The 20,101-nt window shown below is 40.9% G+C and overlaps 1 protein-coding gene across 2 annotated transcripts in view; it reads right to left on the bottom strand.

The window, feature by feature from the left end:
- The window catches only part of CPQ (carboxypeptidase Q), a 147,853-nt gene extending 128,690 nt beyond the window's left edge, over positions 1 to 19,163 (bottom strand). For both annotated transcript variants that reach the window (XM_050971477.1, XM_050971478.1), the window contains exons 1-2: positions 19,086 to 19,163; positions 913 to 1,367 (exon numbers count right to left, since the gene is read on the bottom strand). In XM_050971477.1, coding sequence (XP_050827434.1) covers positions 913 to 1,339 — 427 coding nt within the window. In that variant the 5' untranslated portion in view covers positions 1,340 to 1,367; positions 19,086 to 19,163. The remainder of the gene's footprint in view (positions 1 to 912; positions 1,368 to 19,085) is intronic.
- Between the last annotated feature and the right edge of the window lie 938 nt (positions 19,164 to 20,101).

Raw genomic sequence — 20,101 nt, 5'->3', positions numbered from 1 at the left:
TACAACTCCTAAAAAATTATGAGTATCATGTTACCTTTTATTTCCTAAACTAAATTTATCTTCTCATAAAGGAATACAAATGCTTTTGAAGTGGTCTAGGAATAAATATATTGTTTTTTATGGAGAGCAGTCACAGAAGAAGGTTCTCATCTGGCCTTTAAATAACAATCCTCAAAGCCTCACATCAATAAGTACAAATAGAGAATCTTATGAATCATTTTGTTTGTAGGCAATCTAATATTTTGGGGTTTAAAAGACCAGAATCTTGTTAAGCACAGCTAATGGTTATTCTTGCTCCTGAGTAACATATCACACATGATCATCTAAAAGGCGACACACAGTTAAGGGACAGGTAAGTGACAAAGTGAGCATGTAAACAATGTGAGCAGTAAATTCCAAGCTGAGCAGGAGACAGGGAACGGAAGGACACACAAATACCAACTGCTATGTTTAGTGAGGGGCTTGAACTCTCCAAGCTCACCTCCTTTTCCTGCTGCCTTGTTTTTTACTGGAGTGAAGGGCTGAGCCTGGCAAAATAGGGCACATGAAGAGAAGGAGAAAACATGTGTCAACTTGACACCCCATGGAGAACTTCTTTCCTACCAACCACAATGGAGGACCAGAATCTTTGCAAATGACATTCAGCAGTGTTAAAAAAAAAGGGTATAAATGTATGGAAAGTTGAGGAATCAACTCTAATTTTACAAGGCTGTTTAACCAAACTGTATAAATATAAACTGCACCAGTCACAACCATGCCATATGGAAAAGTCCCAGGAAAATAGCACCTTGTTTTGCAGAACTATTACAGCAAGAAGAAAACCACAGTCTGACCACTGAGAGAAGTTATTAGGGGTACAATGCAGTTTGTGCTAAAAAGCAAGTCACATGTAATTCCAAAAGGAAGTGTTACCTTCTGGAGGAGTTGCAATACTGTTCCCAAGTCCCAAAATAGCAATGCTATGATTCCTTGGTTCCAGCATCACTGCAAACTCTTCTCCTCTTTCCCAGTGTGGTACTTTCACAGGCTCTAGATGCACATTTTCCAGCCCATCTTTCTGCAGGGCACTGAACATATATTTGATGGCTGCCTCTAAGTTTTTTGAACCACTGAGTCTAGGTCCTATGGTGTCAGCAAAAACTGCTAATCTTTCACAGGATCTGTTCTGAGCCTTTCCATGAACAGCAAGATCAATAATAGCCTTAGCAATATCAGTATAGCCAGCTATCTCATTTTTAATGTCTTCAAATGACTTCAGGGAACTTCCATCTCTTCTCAAAGATTTCCCAGCATACTGGTGTAATAAATTCATAAGAAATATTAAGAATAAGTGCTTCATTTTTTCTTTCTTCTTTTCCACAGATGGCCTGTTAGAGAGGCAAAAAAAAAAAAAGTTAAAAAAATCATACACCTATCAGCAATACTTTTAGTTATTTGGATTGGCAGACAGAAATGAAATGAAAAGAAATTAATTTATCATGAAAATGCTTTGATCAGAACTAGCAGAAAAGGAAACTCAACTTGAAAACAGAGTTATTGAAAGCAAATGAAAAAGATATTTAGACCACTGGACACAATCTTTGTGGTCTTTGGAAATATCCTTGGAATGCTGCATCTCTTAAATAAACACATTCTTCAATGAATCAAAACCCAGGGCTGCTCCCATGAAGGATGAGTTTTGCATCTCCTTTCTGTTAGGAGCAAGACTTTTCAGAAGTGTCAAATCAAATGTCTTTACACAAAACATTCATACAAAAACTTTTCTTACACCATTCATGAATAAAAGTACTTTCTATAGTACCAAAAAGATTTAGGATTTAAATCCAATGCCTCCAGTGTCCTGGTTTTGGCTAGGATAGACATCATTTTCTGCTTAGTAAGTGATACAGTGCTCTGGTTTGGATTCAGCATGAGAATCACATTGATAACACATTGATGCTTTCGATGTTGCTAAGTAGTGCTTACCCTAAATCAAGAACTTTCCAGTGTCTTATGCTTTGTGAATGAAGAGCTGCACAAGATGCTGTGAGGGAGCACAGCCAGGACAACTGACCCACTGACAAAAGGGATATTCCATATTAAGTTGAGTACACAAACTGTGGGAATTGACTGGAAGGGCCTGATCACTTCTCAGGAAAAGGCTAGGCATTGATCAGCAGGTGGTATGCAATTGGATTCTGCATCACTTGTTTTTCTTGGGCTTTTTTATTTTTTATTATCATTATTATTATAACACTTTACTTCTTTTCATCTACTTAACTGTTCTTACCTGAACGCACGAGTTTTTGTACCTGTATTGGTTTGGCATGGCCTGGTTTTTGGCAGCAGGGGGCCACAAAGATGTCCCCTGAGGGAAGCAGCAGGGGGCCACAAAGATGTCCCCTGAGGGAAGCTTCTGGAAGCTTCCCACCATGTCCAGCAGAGCCAATGGTTGATGGCTCTGAAGATGGACATGCTGCTGACCAAAACTGGGCCAATGAGAGAGGTTGGTAACACCTCTGTGATGGCATACTTAAGAAGAAAATCCAAACAAAGTCACAGGTTTTTTGCTCCTAATCAGAGAAGGAGGTGAGAACATGTGAGGGAAACAACATGGCAATGCTAAGGTCAGTGGAGGAGGAGAGGAGGAGCTGCTCCAGACACCAGAGCCGAGATTCCTCTGCAGGCTCTGGTGAGGACCAAGGTGAAGCAGCTGTGCCCCTGCAGCCCATGGGGATCCATGAGGGATGCAGAGATCTACCCACAGCCCATGGGGATCCATGAGGGATGCAGAGATCCACCCACAGCCCGTGGGGATCCATGGGGGATGCAGAGATCCACCAACAGCCCGTGGGGATCCATGGGGGATGCAGAGATCCACCCACAGCCCATGGGGAAGTGCCCATGCCAGAGTGGGTGGATGCCTGGAGGAGGCTGTGATCCAGTGGGAGACCCAGCGGAGAAAGCAAGCCCCTGCTCCAGGCTGGAGAACCTGTCCTTGCAGTTCTGCACCCCGAGGAACTACCACAGCAGTTTTGGGAGGGCTGTGTGCCTGTGGGAGGGACTCACGGCGCAGCAGGCGCGGTTTGGCTGCTGCTCGTGGGAGTGCACCCACGCCGGGGGAGTTCACAGAGAACTGCCTCCAGTGGGAGGGACCCCATGGCCTCACAGGGGAAGGACTCCTCTCCCTGAGGAACAGAAGAAAATCTCAGTGATGAACTGACCCAAACCCCCATGCCCTGTCTCCCTGTGCTGTCTGGGAGAAGGGGCAACCCACAACACTTATGAGAGTTCTGATCAGCCCCCAAAAAGGGGGGAGATAACCCACCAGGCATGCACCCATAGGACACCATCTGAAACAGCCACCAGGCATGCACCCATAAGATGCCATGTGAAACAGTGGCTGTGCAATGCAGAAATAAAACAAGAAAGAGTCAAAGTACTAACCACATTTCCAGGATCCATAAACAACCAGAATTCAGAAACAAATAAACTAAAACACACCAATACCCACAAAAAACCACTCACGCAATCATTTTGGAGTCATCAAGCCTAGCTCATATGATAACCAACACAAACTGCCAGCCTTCCATAGATTTTATGGGTCTTTTCACAAACAGCAATTTAAACAATAGCTTTAGCAATAGAGGAATAATGAGGTATTCTCCGTAATTATTCAAATGTTCCCTAAGCTTGAGATCAAGGAAGTAATAAGTTCTTCACAGTGAAGCATCGTTTGTGCAAAATGACAAAAAACCACCACTGATTTAATCAGTGAATGATAAATCTATCACAGAGATTTCTCTGAGACAGACAGGGCAAAGGTCTTACACAACCAGGAGCAGAAGGCTTGGGTTATCTCAGGACACTGCCTGAGAACTGCAAAATGCCTTTTATAGTCTGAGTTACTGTTTATTTGTGGTTATACTACACAGAGAGTATTGGTGTATTTTTATTGCTATGCTCTGCACTTTCTTCATGTACTTTCCCTTAACCAGTTAATTACATGCTCTTAGACATCCTCTTCTAGAGACATCAGTCATTTTCTCAGGATGACCATGCTCGTTCTGTGATTTTTGTGAAGTTCATCACGCACGAAGGAGCCAGCAAAAAAAGGATAAGTGCTGAATGGAGTAAAACAATTCTGCAGACTTAGTTTCAAAAACTTAATGTCTGGGGGTCTGTTTGTTTAAGGGTTTGCAAAATCTACCAGAAAAAGCAGATACACTTAGCTGTTACGCAGAAGGCGCAGAGGGATTATCTAAATAGCACTGGCCACCTCAAAGAGTCCCCAGCTACCAACTTCATGCATTTTTTTCAATGGACAGATGCAACTGCAGTTATCACATTTCCCTTAACTAAGAAATGGTTTCTTTATTCTTCCTAGCCTCATTCGAAACCAGCAGCATCCTCACTCCAAAGGCTGCCCCAGAGGACCTGCATTTAAGAGATATACTTCTTCCAGGAATTTCCCACTCAACATTGAGAACAGACATGTTTCCACAACTTCTGTGGATGTAACACTTTTGTGTTGCACAACATTTCACTGCCTCCAATGCACTGTAAGAGGAATATAACTCAATTCAAACCCTGGTCAAGAACAAAAAAAAAAAGGAATGTAATTTATTATGCTTTCCTTGAATACTCTACCATAATCTGTTCAAAAGCAGCTATCTGAAATATTTCCCTGCTGGGTAAAATAACATCATACTCAGAGTGCAATACAAGAATCACTCCACTGCTATTCCAGGGAAAGAATCACACATGTTTTCCCAGTCTCTGCAACTTTATCACCCCAGTGAATCATCTAGCAAAGAAGATTACTTATTTTTTCACATCTAACTAGTTAAGACTCAGCAAATAAGCCCCACAGTGCCAGTCAAATTAATAAAAAATAACACGGCAATCAAAATTGTTCAATGTGTTTTATTGTCCATGAAGCAGAAAGAGGGCATCCAGCCATGGTAGTACCTGGGTCCATACAGAAAGAAGGGAATGCTCTGAATATAGCTCACCATAAGAGAGATTTTTCCCTGCAAAATTCTAACAGAACATTTAAAAGGGAAAGTCTGGAGTGAGGAAGACTCACTTAAATGAGGTGGCACTTAAAGAAACTGTACATACATAAATCCATGGGGCCTCATGGGTTGCACCCACAAATATTGAGAGCTGATATCATTGTGGGCCAACTCTTATCATGACACTCCTATCTTTGAGAAGGGCAAGAAATAAAATGTACAACATTAAGAACTACAGACCAGTCAGCCTCACATCAAGCTCTGGCAAGCTGACAGTAGAAAAATCCTGAAAATTACTTTCACACATATGAAGGACAAGAAGGTGACTCAGAATAGTTAGCATGGATTTACAAAGGGGAAATTGCATAATCAACATGATGCCCATCTAGGACAAAATTGCTGGCTTGGTAGATGAGGACAGAACAGTGGATTTGTTTCTCTTTTACATTAGTAAGGCAGTTTACAGCCTCCATAAAAGTCTCAGGGAAGCTGATGAAGTATAGGCTGGTGAGGTGGATTGAAAATCAACTTAACAACCAAGCTCAGAGGATTCTGAGTGATATCTAGCTGGCAGATGGTAGCTAGTGGTGATCCCTAAAAGCCCATACCTGGTCCAGAACTCTTATAAATCTTCATTATTAATCTGGATGCTTGGACAGAGGGTGGCCTTAGATGATGGGAAGGTTGGGAGGAGTGGCTGTGTACTCGATGGTTGTGTGAGGAGGCAGGCAGGCAGGAACCTTGTAAGTTCAACAAGTCCTGCATCTGGGGATGACTAACCCCCATACACTAAGACAGCTGGGGATATCTAGCTGGAAAGGAGCTGGCAGAAAATGAGTCAGCAAAACCTCATGTTGGCAAAGACCAACAGCCCATCAAGAGCATTGCCAGCAGGTGGAAGGATGTGATCTTTCCCCTCTAGTCAGCATTAGTGAAGCCAGACCTGAATTATTTCTTCATTCCTAGGCTTCCCCAGTACGTGAAACAATGAGAGAGATGTGGACATGCTGGAGAGTCAACAAAGGGCCACAAAGATGATTAAGAAGGAGTATCCAGTATCCCTATTAGGAGAGGCTGAGAGAGCTTTAACTATCCAGCCTAGAGAAGAAAATATTATTTTCCTCTCCAGAAGGAGTGAGAGGGATTAATCAGTGAATAGAAATACCTGATGGGAGGGAACAAAGAAGACAGAGCCAGGCTCTTTCCAGTGGTACCCACCAACAGAACAAGAGTCAATGGAAACAAATTCAAATATATAAAATTTCACCTGAACACAAGAATGCACCATTTATTTATTTATTTATTTTTAAGTAAGGGTAGTCAAACACTGGAAGACGTCGCCCAGAGAGGTTGTGAAGTGTCCATACAGGGACATATTCCAAACCTGTCTAGGCAAGGAATGTCATGGTTGTCCCAGGACCTGGACAACCTGCTGCAGCTGACCCTGCTTAAAAAGGCACTTTAGACTAGACCTCAAAAGATATCTTTCAAACTAGATGTGTGATTTGGAATATGAAAGGAGACCAGAGACACAAGCTGAAAGGTTTTTAAAAAAATCAAGGGAGAAAGGTTCTAGGTATGTAGAAGAAAAAGATAAACTGAAGGCAGAAAACAAGTCTTTTCCAACTCAAATTAGTATGAAAGAATGAAATGTACAAAACAATAAAATGCAGGAAGTGCAGAGGCTGTCAGAAGACACATTTATTACTAGCTACTTAAAGGATACTTCTACTTATTGTGTGGTCAACTTGTCTGTACCTAACTGCTGTCTTTGATGCTAAAGTGCAAGCTCATTGGGATTTTCACCTTTTAATGGTGCCCTTATATAAAAGAAGAGCACATCCAAACTTTAATCAAGGTAACTGGCATTTCCACCATTAAAAACAGTACAATAGAAATTACCTAAATGTTACAGATGGAAAAGAATAAGAGGAAAAGGAAAAAAGAATCAGATGAGAGATTGATTAATGTCTACAGCAATCAGATAACACAAAGAGGAGCAGAAGCATAAAAACAGGATAAACAAAGCTAGAGCACTGCTTCTTCTCCAGTGTGGCAAGGTTTTCGCAAATCCCAGCTGAAAATACAGAAAAAAGGATACAGAGAGTTCACAGAAGTCATGGTTATGGGAAATGAGGAATGAAAACAATAAATTGAGGCTATTAACCACTTAATTGCTAGAGATCTGCTATATCTGCAGAGTATCTATCAGTTCCCTAACCACTATTTGATTTTCCTTCAGGGACTGGAGGAAATCTTGAAATCACACAGTGGTTTTGATGACATGAGAATAGACTGAAAAGCCCCAGGGTAACAAACTAACATGCTGCAGAGTGATGTCTGATACGTTTAATAGCTCTGGAAAAAAGTTTGTTGTGACAGCTGTGGAGTAGGATGGCTGGGAGGCTAGGTGAACTTGCAAAATGAGGCGGAGATTTCTGCCTAAAAATAAAGTCATAGAGTTCTTCCATCACTTTTAAAGATAAGGAGGAGGGGTGGATGGGGGGGTGGGGAAATACAAGCTTAATGATCTTAAAGAGTGAAGCAGAAAAGCAGACATTCCTCAAAGACTGCTTTTTTAGAATTGTCATAATTCCTCATCTGGGAGAACATTTAATCAGTTGGAAAATCTTGGGTTTGGGAACACACACAGTTGAAGCTATCATTTTCATTATAAAGTCCTTAAAATTAGCCTTGTGAATCATAAAATTAAGGGAAAAAAGAGTACAACACAACAAGGATATAAAGTTTTGGATAATGTTATTACTTGGGCCAAAAAGTCTAAAACACCACAGGAAACACCTGAGCTGTTTTACCAACTTTAGAAGAACTATTTTGATTTTCTACAACTGAAGATACGTACTGAAATCCGTGACCTATGACCACATAGGCTCTAGTAGTGATACTGACTTATGTAGACATAATAGGAAGTGAAAAGTTTTAAGAACTCTCTAAAGATTAAGACTAAGAATGTCCAAACATTCCAAGAGACATTGTAGCCACAGTTCCCCATTTGGCAGAAGTTCATACCCTATTTATAGCCAGTATGGGGGAAGTACTACAGCTTAACACAGAAAGGAAGCAGCAGAAGGAGCCACTCTTCCCTCTTTCTTCACCTCCAAGCCTCAGAATAGGAACAGGCTACCTTGATATATTCTTATTCCACAGCTGCTGCTGAAATGGATGGCAATAATCCTGAAGAATCACACCATAATCCATGTGCTGGATACTGTATCCAAATACTGTATCAGCAAAACCACAGAAATGATCAGTCAGCTACTTCTTTAAGAAGTGGTGTGGTCCAGACAAAAATTAAATTAACAATAACAAAAAACCCCACAAGCACTGAACAATGCCTCAGCCACACAATGCCTCAGCTGATACTATTCTTCTTAATAAGCAAATACAGTTCTCAAAAGGGAGTACATTATCTTTTCAGAGGCAAAAGACAGGAATTCAGTGGGATTTTTAGATGAGAATTGAAGAAATAATGAATGGAAGGCAGTTAGGAAACAGTGACACCAAAATACAGTGTTGTTCACATTACATTAAATGCCAAAATATATAGCTATAGCCAACTGATAATGTTGAAAGACAACTGAAGGGAGGAGGAGGGAATGATTTTGGAAAAATAAATCAACACATACAAGAATAGGGCTACAATTATATTACCTTTTTTTTTAATGCTCAACTTCATTCAAATCCACTATTGTCCTAGTGTAAAAAGCAAGACAGGTATCTTGTACCATTTCACAAAATTTGTAAGCTACTGAGACACAAACTCTTCAGAATTGCAGGTTTTTGTGTCAGCCTTGCCTACAGATGAAAAGGGCCCCCTTTTTAAGGAAGCAACACAATCACAGAAATCTCTCACAATCTCTTCAGTACTTATGCTTAAACTTCTTGCACCCAAAATTCTAAACTAAGTTTCTTTTGAAAACATGTTCAACAAGAGATCTTACATGCTGTATTAAGTTAAATTATTCCCACAAATCGGATGTTAAATATTTTCCTTCTGAGTTTTTATTGAAAACTAGCAGACAGCATCCAGCCAAATGATGAAACCTCTCCCTGCCAGGAGGAAGCCTATGACAGAAGGTATGAGCCATGAGCAAATGATCAATCCATAGCTCTGAATAGCAACAGCTGCTGAAATTGATGGACAGACAGTGTAACCAAGAAGCAAACCAAGTCCTGTTAGCGACAGTCAGTACAGGGCTGTTACTGACAAAGGTTGGTCTGCCACTCCTGTGAAAGCCAAAAGGAATCCCACTGCCATGCATCTGGCACTTGCAGGTACTTCCAGATGTGCCTCCAAGCAGCATTCCAGCAGAAGGCTGTTCAGTCCTACAGAACACGTGTGTGCTCTAGATTTTGGCCAGAAAATCTAAATACTTTGAGTTTCTCCTTTCAACAATTAAATCTCAGTTTTAAAGACAACTACACATTACACTACTAAGGGTCAGGACATTTGCCAAAATGAACCACCAAATTAAGCAACCTTAATAACTAATTATGTAATGTGTAACAGGAGTTCAACAGAAGAACTTTTCTACTGAATTTTAACATAAATTGCACCAGATATTTGCAGCTACATATATATTATATACCACCTCAGAAACTTTTAAGTTAAATTCTTAGCATTTTCATATATGACAAGAATAATATGCCTCTACAACCACACATTTACAAAGCACTTTTTGCTTTGCATATGGAACAAAATCTGTCATTTTAAATCAGCAGGTTCAGAGAAAAGTTATGCACATTAAACACCTTAAAGAAAAAGACAAAAAAAGGGCAATACCATCATTTTCAAAAGTATCCAACCATTTTAGCTACTTTACTTCATACATCTACAATCCCAGTGTACAAACGATAAGTAGCACAGTAATTCCAAATTAAGTCAATAATCATTCAGCAATGCTGAATATAAGATATCTAAGCATATTAATAAACAAAATTTCCAGATTAAAATAATTGCAACTTTTGAGTATTTAATTTGTCATGTTTTTTCATACAGTCTTTCTCTACAGTCACAAGAAAAGCTAAGTTCCTCATACTGCTACAGTAAAAAGCAATAAAGTGGTATTGTGAAGCTGAGAAGTCTGGTCAACATATTGCTAGATTTGTTAAGAACTTTTATTTTAGTCTTTCCCCTCCTTATTGTAGGATACACCCACTGAATCTTCCTTTTCCAAAACAACAAAAATTTGTAAATGCAACTATACAAAAAAGTGAAGGATCAAGAATTTCTCATTCCAATTGACAGAAAAATTATTTTTATGATGCACACATTTCTTTACTTATATTAAGGGTGGGAAAAGATATTAATTTCAATGAGATATATTATGAAGTACGTCATTTATGATTTCATCATGTTCACTAGAGCATAATAATGGTACTCAAATATCACACTGTAGTCCAACATATCAGCATTAGAAACAAGTGGCTACAGTTCAGTGGCAATGTACAATTGGGGTTACCATCCAACTGCAGAATGCAATGAAATGTGAAAAAAAAAAATAAAATAAAAGAAAGAACGAAAAAAAATCTTAGAAAGCTTGAATGTAATAGACTGCTAGCAAGATAAATACACTTTACTCAAAGAGCTTGAGAAAAATCTGGGTTTTGGCCAAATCTGAGAAATAAATTAGCAAAACCAGACCTCTTTATGTTGTGGAAGAAAGCTCCAGCACCACTTTTTCATCAAAGCTACTCCTCAGTGCAGCACTCATTTGATCATGAAGCACTACACTTACCATGCATTAGGCAGATCTGATTCTGTATTTAACTTCTAATTACTTTTTACTACCATTTAAAAGACAAAACTTATCAAACCATTTTGCTATTGCGGGATAAAAAAAGCCAGCTAGGACAACAGACATATATCACTATTAATTTATTTTTAATTTTAAAAAAAATTTATTTTGAGCAATGTTCAACACAGCCCTGTTATCAGAATCCTCCGTGCTACTCACTGCACAGACAGGCTGACAGAAACATGCCTTACAACTACAGCCAAAAAGAAGCAACAATTGGAAGAGGAGGGACCCAGAAGTGACACCTCCAAGTGCTTCAGTTGCCACATGAAAGACATTAGCATAACCACTCAGCCCTTTCTTCTGACACTACCAAGAGCAGAAGACCAAAAGCTTGCTGCACTGAAGCTAATGGTCACATTACAAAATGTCAACTGGCAATCAAAGTGAAAAAGAAAAAACAAACAAAAAGCAAACCACCAACAAAAATCCCAAGCAATCATCTCCCCCAAAATATACCATAGAGTAAACACACTAATTATATAGAGATGACAGTGACAGAATGTGATCAACCCTCTCTACAAATATTAAGACATCTCCCTGACTTTACACATGATTCTGATACTGCACCTGAACAATAATACTCAGAGATTAGATTATGCCAAGAAAGTATGGGAGGAAATAAAAGAGACAGGAGTTTCCTCCTTGATCTTAAATCCTTCTGCACAATTCAGATTGCATGAGGCAAAGTGAGCACGCAGGTGCCAGCTCCCAAACTCCAAAGTACCTGCCTCTGAGAAAACCAACCCATCAGCACTGACAAGAACACACCAGGCTCAGGTAAGTGACTGCACCTGAGCTCAGGAAGCACACAGTGACTTCAGCCAGAGTCCAGAGAGACCACAGCTTCACTTCCATACCCCCACTGCTCCCCCTATGCTTCTGCTATTGCAGGCGACAGCCACAGACTCCTCCTGGCTTTGCTAGACAAGTTATGCCTGGTACACAACAAAATTAGCAGAGCTCAGGGAATTAAGACATCTCTGGCTTTGGTTCTTCCTCCAAAATAGCCTTCTGCAAGCACAAGCTCTGGGAATGTGGCCTTAAACTGTTTCTAGTCACAAGACCAACCATTAAGGAGACAAAAGCTTGAAGAAACAAAGCACTTGGAGCAGTCTACTTTGATTTAGCTATAAATGTTGGTTTTCAAACCCAAACAATTGCTCAGTCATAACTACATCAAATTCAGAGGGCTTTATCCACAGCATGAAAAAAACAACTATCGAACATTTGGGACTCTGACTGTTACTAGTGTGAGTTAAAAATGAAGCCTCTGCATCCTTCAGTAAATCCAGATGTTGCAAATGTCAGTCTCTTGATTAATTAAAAGCAATTCCAAGTTAAAATGGAACCGGTACTGAAGGATCATTTACACTTGGTTTGGATTTTATTACATACATCAGCTTGCAAGCAGAGGCAATTGTTGAAAATAGAGTTCACATGAAGTTACTAATGCTCCTTCATTCAAAAGCATCTTTGACTTCTTCATGAAGTGCTGATCCTTTCAGGATGATGATTTCACCACGTGTGACTAAGCTTATGTTTTGGTTCTGCTTCTCTATGACAACATCCCAGTTATTCCCTGAAACACATCTGATGGCAACAATAACCCTACACCCCTTAATCCATGTTTACCAACAGGTCATACTTATTGAGCACAAAGTACTAAGATATAAACACCTGGAGGGCAAGCAAGGTCAGCCAAAAGCTTACATTTCTCAAGTTTACCATCCTATTTAATTCCTAGATTAAGGCCTTTTTTACAGCAGTTAGATTTTGCTTTCAGAAGAGCAGCTGAGTTTACACAGACAGTTTACCCACAGTTGCAGTGATGCTTGCAGCAAACAACAGCCCAGTTATTGCATCACAGCTGAAAATGTTTTCCAGGGAAAATAGTTGACTTTCATCCTTCCTATGTCACTTGTCTGTAGAAACAAGCAATGCAAGCCAGAATGTTTCATTTTGGGAGCTAACATTAGACAGGTGCCTACTCCAATTTTTATTTATCTAGTATGCACCTGGTTTTTTTTATTTAGAATTCCCATACTGATAAGCTCCCAACAGTTATTTTATTTAAGATTCTTCAAAGGAACTTTACTATGCTTCCTGTCTTCAACTGCTCAAATGCTCCTGTTCTGGATTTTCATGAAAGTCACTACAGAGTGATAGGAGTTGGAAGACATGTTCAAGGTCAGTCCAACCCCCTTGCAACAAGCAGGGTCAGCTTTAACTGTATCAGCCTGCTCAGAGCCCAACCCAACCTGATCTTGACTGTCCCCAGGAATGGGGCATCTACCACCTCTCTGGACAACCTGTTCTAGAGTTTCATCACGCTCAGCATAAAAAATGTCTCCTTTATTTCTAGTCAAACTCTACTCTTTTAGTTTAAAACTATTAACCCTTGTCCCATCACAAGATGCCCTGTCAAAAAGTCTCTCTCAATATTTCTTATAAGCCTTTTTCATTGCCAGATTTGCTTGAACAGCCCAAACCTGTACAACTACCAAAGAGCCCAGTACAATCCATCTGTATTGGATACACTGCATTTGGCTATGCCAGGTCTTCTAACAACCGCAGAGTACACCAGAGAGCACTGCAAAGCAAAATATACCTGCTGACTTGGGTGGCATTGGTTGCTGGAGACCAGCACCATCTGCCTTCATTCAGTTACTCTCTGAAGGGCAGCCACAGAGACATTCCTGCTCACTACCACTCTTTCTGCAAGATTTCTCTTCAGCTATAAGACCTAAGTCCAAAATGAGGCACAAATCACAGACTCTAGCTTCTGGAGCAATGTATATTAAAATCAGTGTGTGTGTATTTTACCAGCCTGGACTGAGTGGGACACAGATTTGGATCAGTAGTGGCTTAAGTATATCTAGATCCCAGCTAGACGTACTGCCCTTTAAATTGACATTCATTTGCACCAGAACCTTGTCCATCTGATCAGCAGCTGACAACCCATCCATGAATAGCAATTTTGCTTTGTTTGCAGAAATTAATAATGAGCATTAGTACTGGGAGGTCACTGCCAAAGAGAAAATAAAGATGTACTACTCAAAGGAAGACTGTACAGAAGTCCCTGTTCTCTGAGGAACAGACAGCTCTGTTTCTTCACTGCCACTGGGTGAGAATGGCTGACCAAAGGCCACTTGGGTGGCTGCGCTGGAAAACTGCAGCAGCTGCAGGTAAAATGCACAAGGACAGTAACCCAGAGCCCGCATAGAATTTTCTGAGCCTATTCCTGAAACTTTTTTCAACTGAAAACCCTCTAGAGATTCCTACTCAACGGCTATTTCAAGACAAGTAAACTGAACAATTAAAACCAAGCTGACTTTGTTTTCCTTCTTGGGTATCTCACAGTGCATTGCTGAGGCAGAAACTGCCTACTCTGTGTATTTTTCAACAGCACTGAACAGATTACCTGAGATTAGTACTGCACTTGTCTGCTTTACCTAGTTGTCATAGGAGAAAATATTAATAGCCCACTGCAGTTATATAAAGAGTCATTCTTAAAGACTGATCATATGATCAATCTCAAAGAAATTAGTAGCTTACAATTCTTTCTGCTTCCAAAGCAATAAAGATTTTCATTAAACTAAAACTCCAAGAAGTGTTTCATAGTCTGCCACAAAAGAGGACTTGTGTTTTGTACAGGAGAACATGACCAAAGAGAGAAGTAGAAGATCAGCCTTGTGATTCAGAACAATATAAACAAAAGAATCAGAAACACCAATCTCAAAATGTGTGCAGAGTAGAAGAGGAAACCATTTAAGACAAATCAAATTTAAGTTCTGGTCGCAAATGTTACAGATGCTTTCCCAATGGAGCCTATTGGCTCAGATCATATTTTAAGACCTCAAAAAAGAACATTTCTTTCTCAAATTACTATTGGCACTTGCATAATACTATATAAGCCACTTTTTGTGGGGCTACCTGAAACACAAAATTCCTTTGGACTCACTTGCTTTAAGTAAATTCATAGTCAAGTGCCTGCTCTGGAAAAAAAACCCAACAAAACTAACAAAAAGTTAAAGGCACAGTGTATCAATGTACATGTAGCAGATGAAAGCTAGAAAAATTCAGGGAGGACAGAAGAGTGGTCTCATTCCCTTTCATAAAGTGTATTCAAACAGGAAATGTAATTTCACTACATTTTAGTAAAAGATCAGTCACCTTAACAAGCAACTCGAGAAAAAGAAAGAAACAAGAAAGCCCAAACATACAGACAACAACAGATTTAACCCAGAACTGTTTTCTTAAATCAGTACTAAAACAGGCTTTAAAAGGGTGACAACAATTCTCAGCTGGACAAGATGAGGAGTCTGTGAGGTCAGAAATCAGGTTTGGGCAATTCCTGAGCCTGCAGAAACTCTCACTGTTGTACTGAATGCAAGATGGTCACTCAGGCAAGTTCAAAATAATCTTAGTTGTTTATAACTCCTGTGATGTAAGGAATGTCTATGATAGGTGAGATTAACCTTCTCTGAGATTAATGTCTTCTTACTATAACATAATGATCATTGATTTAAAATTTATCTTAGAGAATGATGTATTTTCTTTTTTAAAACAGCATTACTATCCTCTTAAAGTCAGGTTGTAAGATCACAAGTCTTTTCCATACCTCTGATTGCAGTGTAGTATAGTACAATAAAACACTTTGCCAAAATACATAAATTCTTAGAAATGTATTTTAATCCACATGTCTATTCATTAGACACTTCTACCAAGTCTCTCTTGGCAGCAACAGCACCAAAGGGATTTCAACGTTTTTCTCTCATCCACTGTGGAGAATATTCATAGAAGAGACCTATGCTAGTTAGACCTAAAGAGTCTGATAAGGTATTACTATTATTAATACCAGTACGGAAAAAAAAATAAAGAATCCTAATGAACCAGGTATCTGAAAAGTCTTCACTCAACAAAACACACACACAAAAAAAAAAAAAAAAAAAAAAAAAAAAAAAAAAAAAAAGATAGGTGGGTAGGTAGATAGACAGACAGGTAGATAAATTAAAAGCAAACCTCCCACCATTGGTCCATCCTCTCTATCTCAATATCAGAAATCAAGTCTCTTGTAAGAGCAAGGTACCCAAATTACCATTTTTTTAAAAAGGCTAACATTCTTTACAGGCTAACAAGGTTAACATTTTTCTCAAGCTCACATACAATTTTCTCTTGTACTGTAAAACTGAAACAAAAAAGAGCAAAGCATTCTTCAAAGATTCTTGCAAAAATACTGACTTAATCGAGTAATTGGCATTTAAGAGATTACAAATCTGAGCTAAAACTTCACTACTGCCATCACAACGAAAATGTAAGTGACTTGGGGTCAGCTGAAGAAAAAATTTGCATTTATTTCACTACTTTGAGATTACTGCAGACATTTGGTAACAAAAAAATGAAAGATTACTGCAATGCAGTTTTTGACAGATAATATTTCCTGTCGAGACAACAGAAAGAACTGTAGAGCTTCAAGATTGTAATCGTTTTGTACATTTCTACCCACAAAGTACTTCTTTAGGCAAAATATTTCACCCCTGCAGCTGCTACCTCTTAGATGTACTGCCACCCTTCATCTTCATCCTCCCACAATCGGGAAGAAAGGAAGAAATGACAAGGCAAAGTTTTCAACCTTTGAACAAGAAAGTTTTATACAATATAGCAGGAATAGATAAAAGAATCCCATGTGCATTATGAGTTTCTGCAATTATATCAAGAGTAAGATATTATAAGTTGCCTCCTTTCTCAAATCAGCTTTAAAGACACACAGGCATTTGCAAAATCGTGTAAAACAAATACAGATTTATATGAGCTTTTGCTAACAGATGTCTCCCAACAGGGGTCAATGACAGGTTGTTCTTCCCCAGCCCAGATTTGCAATCTGTTCTTATGTGATTCAGTATCTTATTGTTTTGCTGTTCAAAAGAATTATATGTATTTTAAACACCAAGAAACAAGATCAGGTAAGACAAAGGCTTTGTATGAATCTCTAAAGCTGTGGTGGCTTTGATCCAAGTTTATCTGCACAGCCTTCATCTGAAAGACAGAAGTGTGAGTAAAGTAAAACTGATTGCAAAGGAAATAGATAGATGCTATTCAACATAGGGTGGATATGTCTAAGGGAATTACAAAATTTACAAGGAAACAAGGAATGTAACTACTCTCACGCACATGACAGGCCTTGTGGGGCTTCTTTGAGGAAACAGGGATTGAGATTTTATTAAAAATAATCCAACAGAAGGAGCAGCAGACAAGACTGGAAGGTGATTTTAAGAACTGACAGGTAAGCATGAGAAAGACTTCTAATAAAAGCTTTCATCCCTGCAAAAAAATTAACCAGAACAAAATCAAGACCACCTTTTGTCACACTAACTTAAATCTTATGAATTTTCACAAGCTAAAATAGAGAGATACATTACAGACAGATGAAGATACAAGCAGTTATTCCACTTCACTCATGAAGTCTGCTCTACAGCCATCCCAAGTATTGCTTTGTAAGAAGAAATGCTGGCATGCTCCCCTTTAATCAATAGATTACAACACCCCTACAACAGTTCTAGAGAACTATCTTCAGAAGCAATTAGTAAAAACTAGTAAAACAAAAAACTAGTAAAACAAAAAACTAGTAAAAACTAATCTAATTTTGAATAGAAGGAAAAAAAACAGGCAAAATTTTGAAAATTAAGGCTCACTTAACAAGACATTAGGATTTTAGCTGCCTTTGTGTATGGCACTATCCGAGCAGGCACTTTTGGTGCCCGTGGACCACTTAGGAGTCAGGTCCTCAAAACATTGCAGATAGGAGGAAAAAACAAGTAATTAATACACAAACTGAATTCTTGTGCTTGTATCTTGAATTTGCTCTTTTGTAGTTTTGAGCACATGTACAACTCGGCAGATATAACCACTACATTCAAAATGTTCCTTTGCATCTAATGCTTCCTTAGTCAAGTCTGATTCAGCCCACAGAACTTGTATCTTTTTTATATTTCTTTATATGTTTTTTTATATATCTTATTTTCACAATATTTACATAATTTTTTTGTTTTGGTCAGTGACTGCTGTCAACCTTGCTCACTTCAGGATCATGGCAGAGCATCATGCTTTGCCTAACATTGACCATGCATCCCCCAAGCACTGTGGGACTGCCAACTTCGAGTCTATATTTGTTTTTAAATTAACAGGAGCAAGTGGGTGAGCAAGGATTTTTGGCTGGAAAGGAACTCTGAGATATTTGAGTACATTCTCTGACCAAACATCATCACATCAACTAGACCCTGGCACAAATTGCCACAACCAGTCTTTCCTTAAACACCTCCTGGGATGGTGATTCCACCACTTCCTGGGCAGTCCATTCCAATGTCCAATCACTCTTTCTGAGACATTCCTCCAAATGTCCAACTTAAAACTCCCCTGACACAGTTTAGGCTATGTTCACTTGCCCTGTCACTTGTTACATGGGAAAAAAGACTGACCCCCATGTGGCTACAATCTTCTTTCAGGCAGGTGTAGAGAATGATAACGTCCCCATGAGCCTTCTTTTCTCCAGGCTAAACACCTCCAGCTCCCTCAGCTACTCCTCACAGGACTTGTGCTCCGTTGCCCTTCTCCGGACACACTCCAGTCCCTCAATGTCCTTCTTGTACTGAGGGGCCCAGAACTGGATGCAGTACTTGATGTGCACCCTAACCAGAGTCCCGGGGGACAATCCCTGCCCTGCTCCCGCTGGCCACACTATTGCTGATCCGGGCCAGGATGCCACTGGCATTCTTGGCCACCTGGGCTCACTGCTGGCTCACGTTCGGCCAGCTGTCGACAAGCACCTCCACATCCTTCTCTGCTCTGTCACCTATAGAGGGTCCACGCTCCTGAAGTAGGACCATGCTGGTGTCAGTCACCCCCCCAGCAAAGGGCGAGCAGCAGACCCAGCGAGGCGGTGCCGAGCCCCGCTGCCAGGCTGGGGGCTCCAGCCCCCCGAGCCGGGGCAGGGCCGGCAGCACCGGGGCTGCGGCCCGGCGGGCGAAGGCCCCATTGCGGGGCGGGGCAAGGCAGCACCCGCTGCACGGCTCTAACGCGAGGCAAGGAGCCGGGGCTGAGCCCAGCCGCGAATGGCGGCGAGGTGCCTCTCCTCCGGAGCAGAAGCCTCCCGAAAAAGCGCTACAGCCCGGCGGAGGAGCGCCGGCAGCCCGGGAGGACGCCTTGTGTGGAGGAGGAGGAGGAGGGGGAAAAGGAGGAGGATGAGGCGCTGGGCAGAGCAAACACGCACCTTCCCGTGCAGATCGGGCGGCGGCGCCGGCACAGCCCTGACCCCCGGCCGGCTGCGGACGGGGAGGGAGGAGCCGCCGCCGGGTGGGAGGGCCCGGCCGCGCCCGGGACACGCCGGTGTCCCCGGCCATGGCGCCCCGAGGTCCGGCGGGCCCGGCCCGGCCCGGCCCGGCCGCTGCTGCCCTGCCCCGGGGGCCTGAAAAACATCATCCGTCACACTGGGCTTTCCACGGACTGACACCGTCCGTGCGAGGGGCTGTGAGGGTGGTGAGGTGTTGGACGAAGCTACCTCCCAAAGAAGTTGTGGATGTCCCGTCCCTGGAAATATTCAACGCCAGCTGGGATGGGGCATTGGGCAACGTGATCTGCTGAAGGTGTCCTTACCCATGGCAGGAGATTGGAACGAGACAGTTTTTAAGGTCTTTTCCAACCCAAACCATTCTGTGATGCTGCTTTTATAGGGAATGTGTGATAGTGGTGCAAGGACGCATGGAAAATAGCATGAGGAGCCTTTCCTGCTGGCTGCACATTGGCAGCATCCTTCTGAGTATTTGAGAGCATGGCAGTTCTTGCTTGTGTAGTTCACTGATGTTTTCCAGCTGTCTGAGAGCCTTTCCTGCCTTCACGTTCCTGGGAACTGAGGCAGGGCCACTGCTCGTCAGATGGTGGCCGCCTGCAGAAGTAACATTGCACTCATTTAAATAAAGGTGTGTTTATGAAACACTTAGGTAAATGAGTGCAATTTCTTCTGTAGATAAGATCTCAAAATACAAACATGGGTCTTAATCTGCAAACACTTGAATTAAAGCTCTCATTTTATTCTGTTTAAGTCAATAGACTACCTAGGTGCTTAGAGGTAAGGGTTTTTAGGATCAAAGCTCTTGGTGCATTTCCAAAAAGCTGCTGTAGCAGGAAGACATTGAAGAATTTCCCTCTAATATTCAACATCGTATTCCAATATTAATGAACTTTCTGCCTCAGTGAAATGACTGTTACACAAATGAGCTTCATGGGTGT

The sequence above is a fragment of the Serinus canaria genome, chromosome 2, assembly GCF_022539315.1.
Source record: "Serinus canaria isolate serCan28SL12 chromosome 2, serCan2020, whole genome shotgun sequence".
In the NCBI taxonomy this organism is placed as follows: domain Eukaryota; kingdom Metazoa; phylum Chordata; class Aves; order Passeriformes; family Fringillidae; genus Serinus; species Serinus canaria.
The sequence above is the reverse complement of the archived record's forward strand: the minus strand, read 5'-3'. Positions and strand labels throughout refer to the sequence as shown.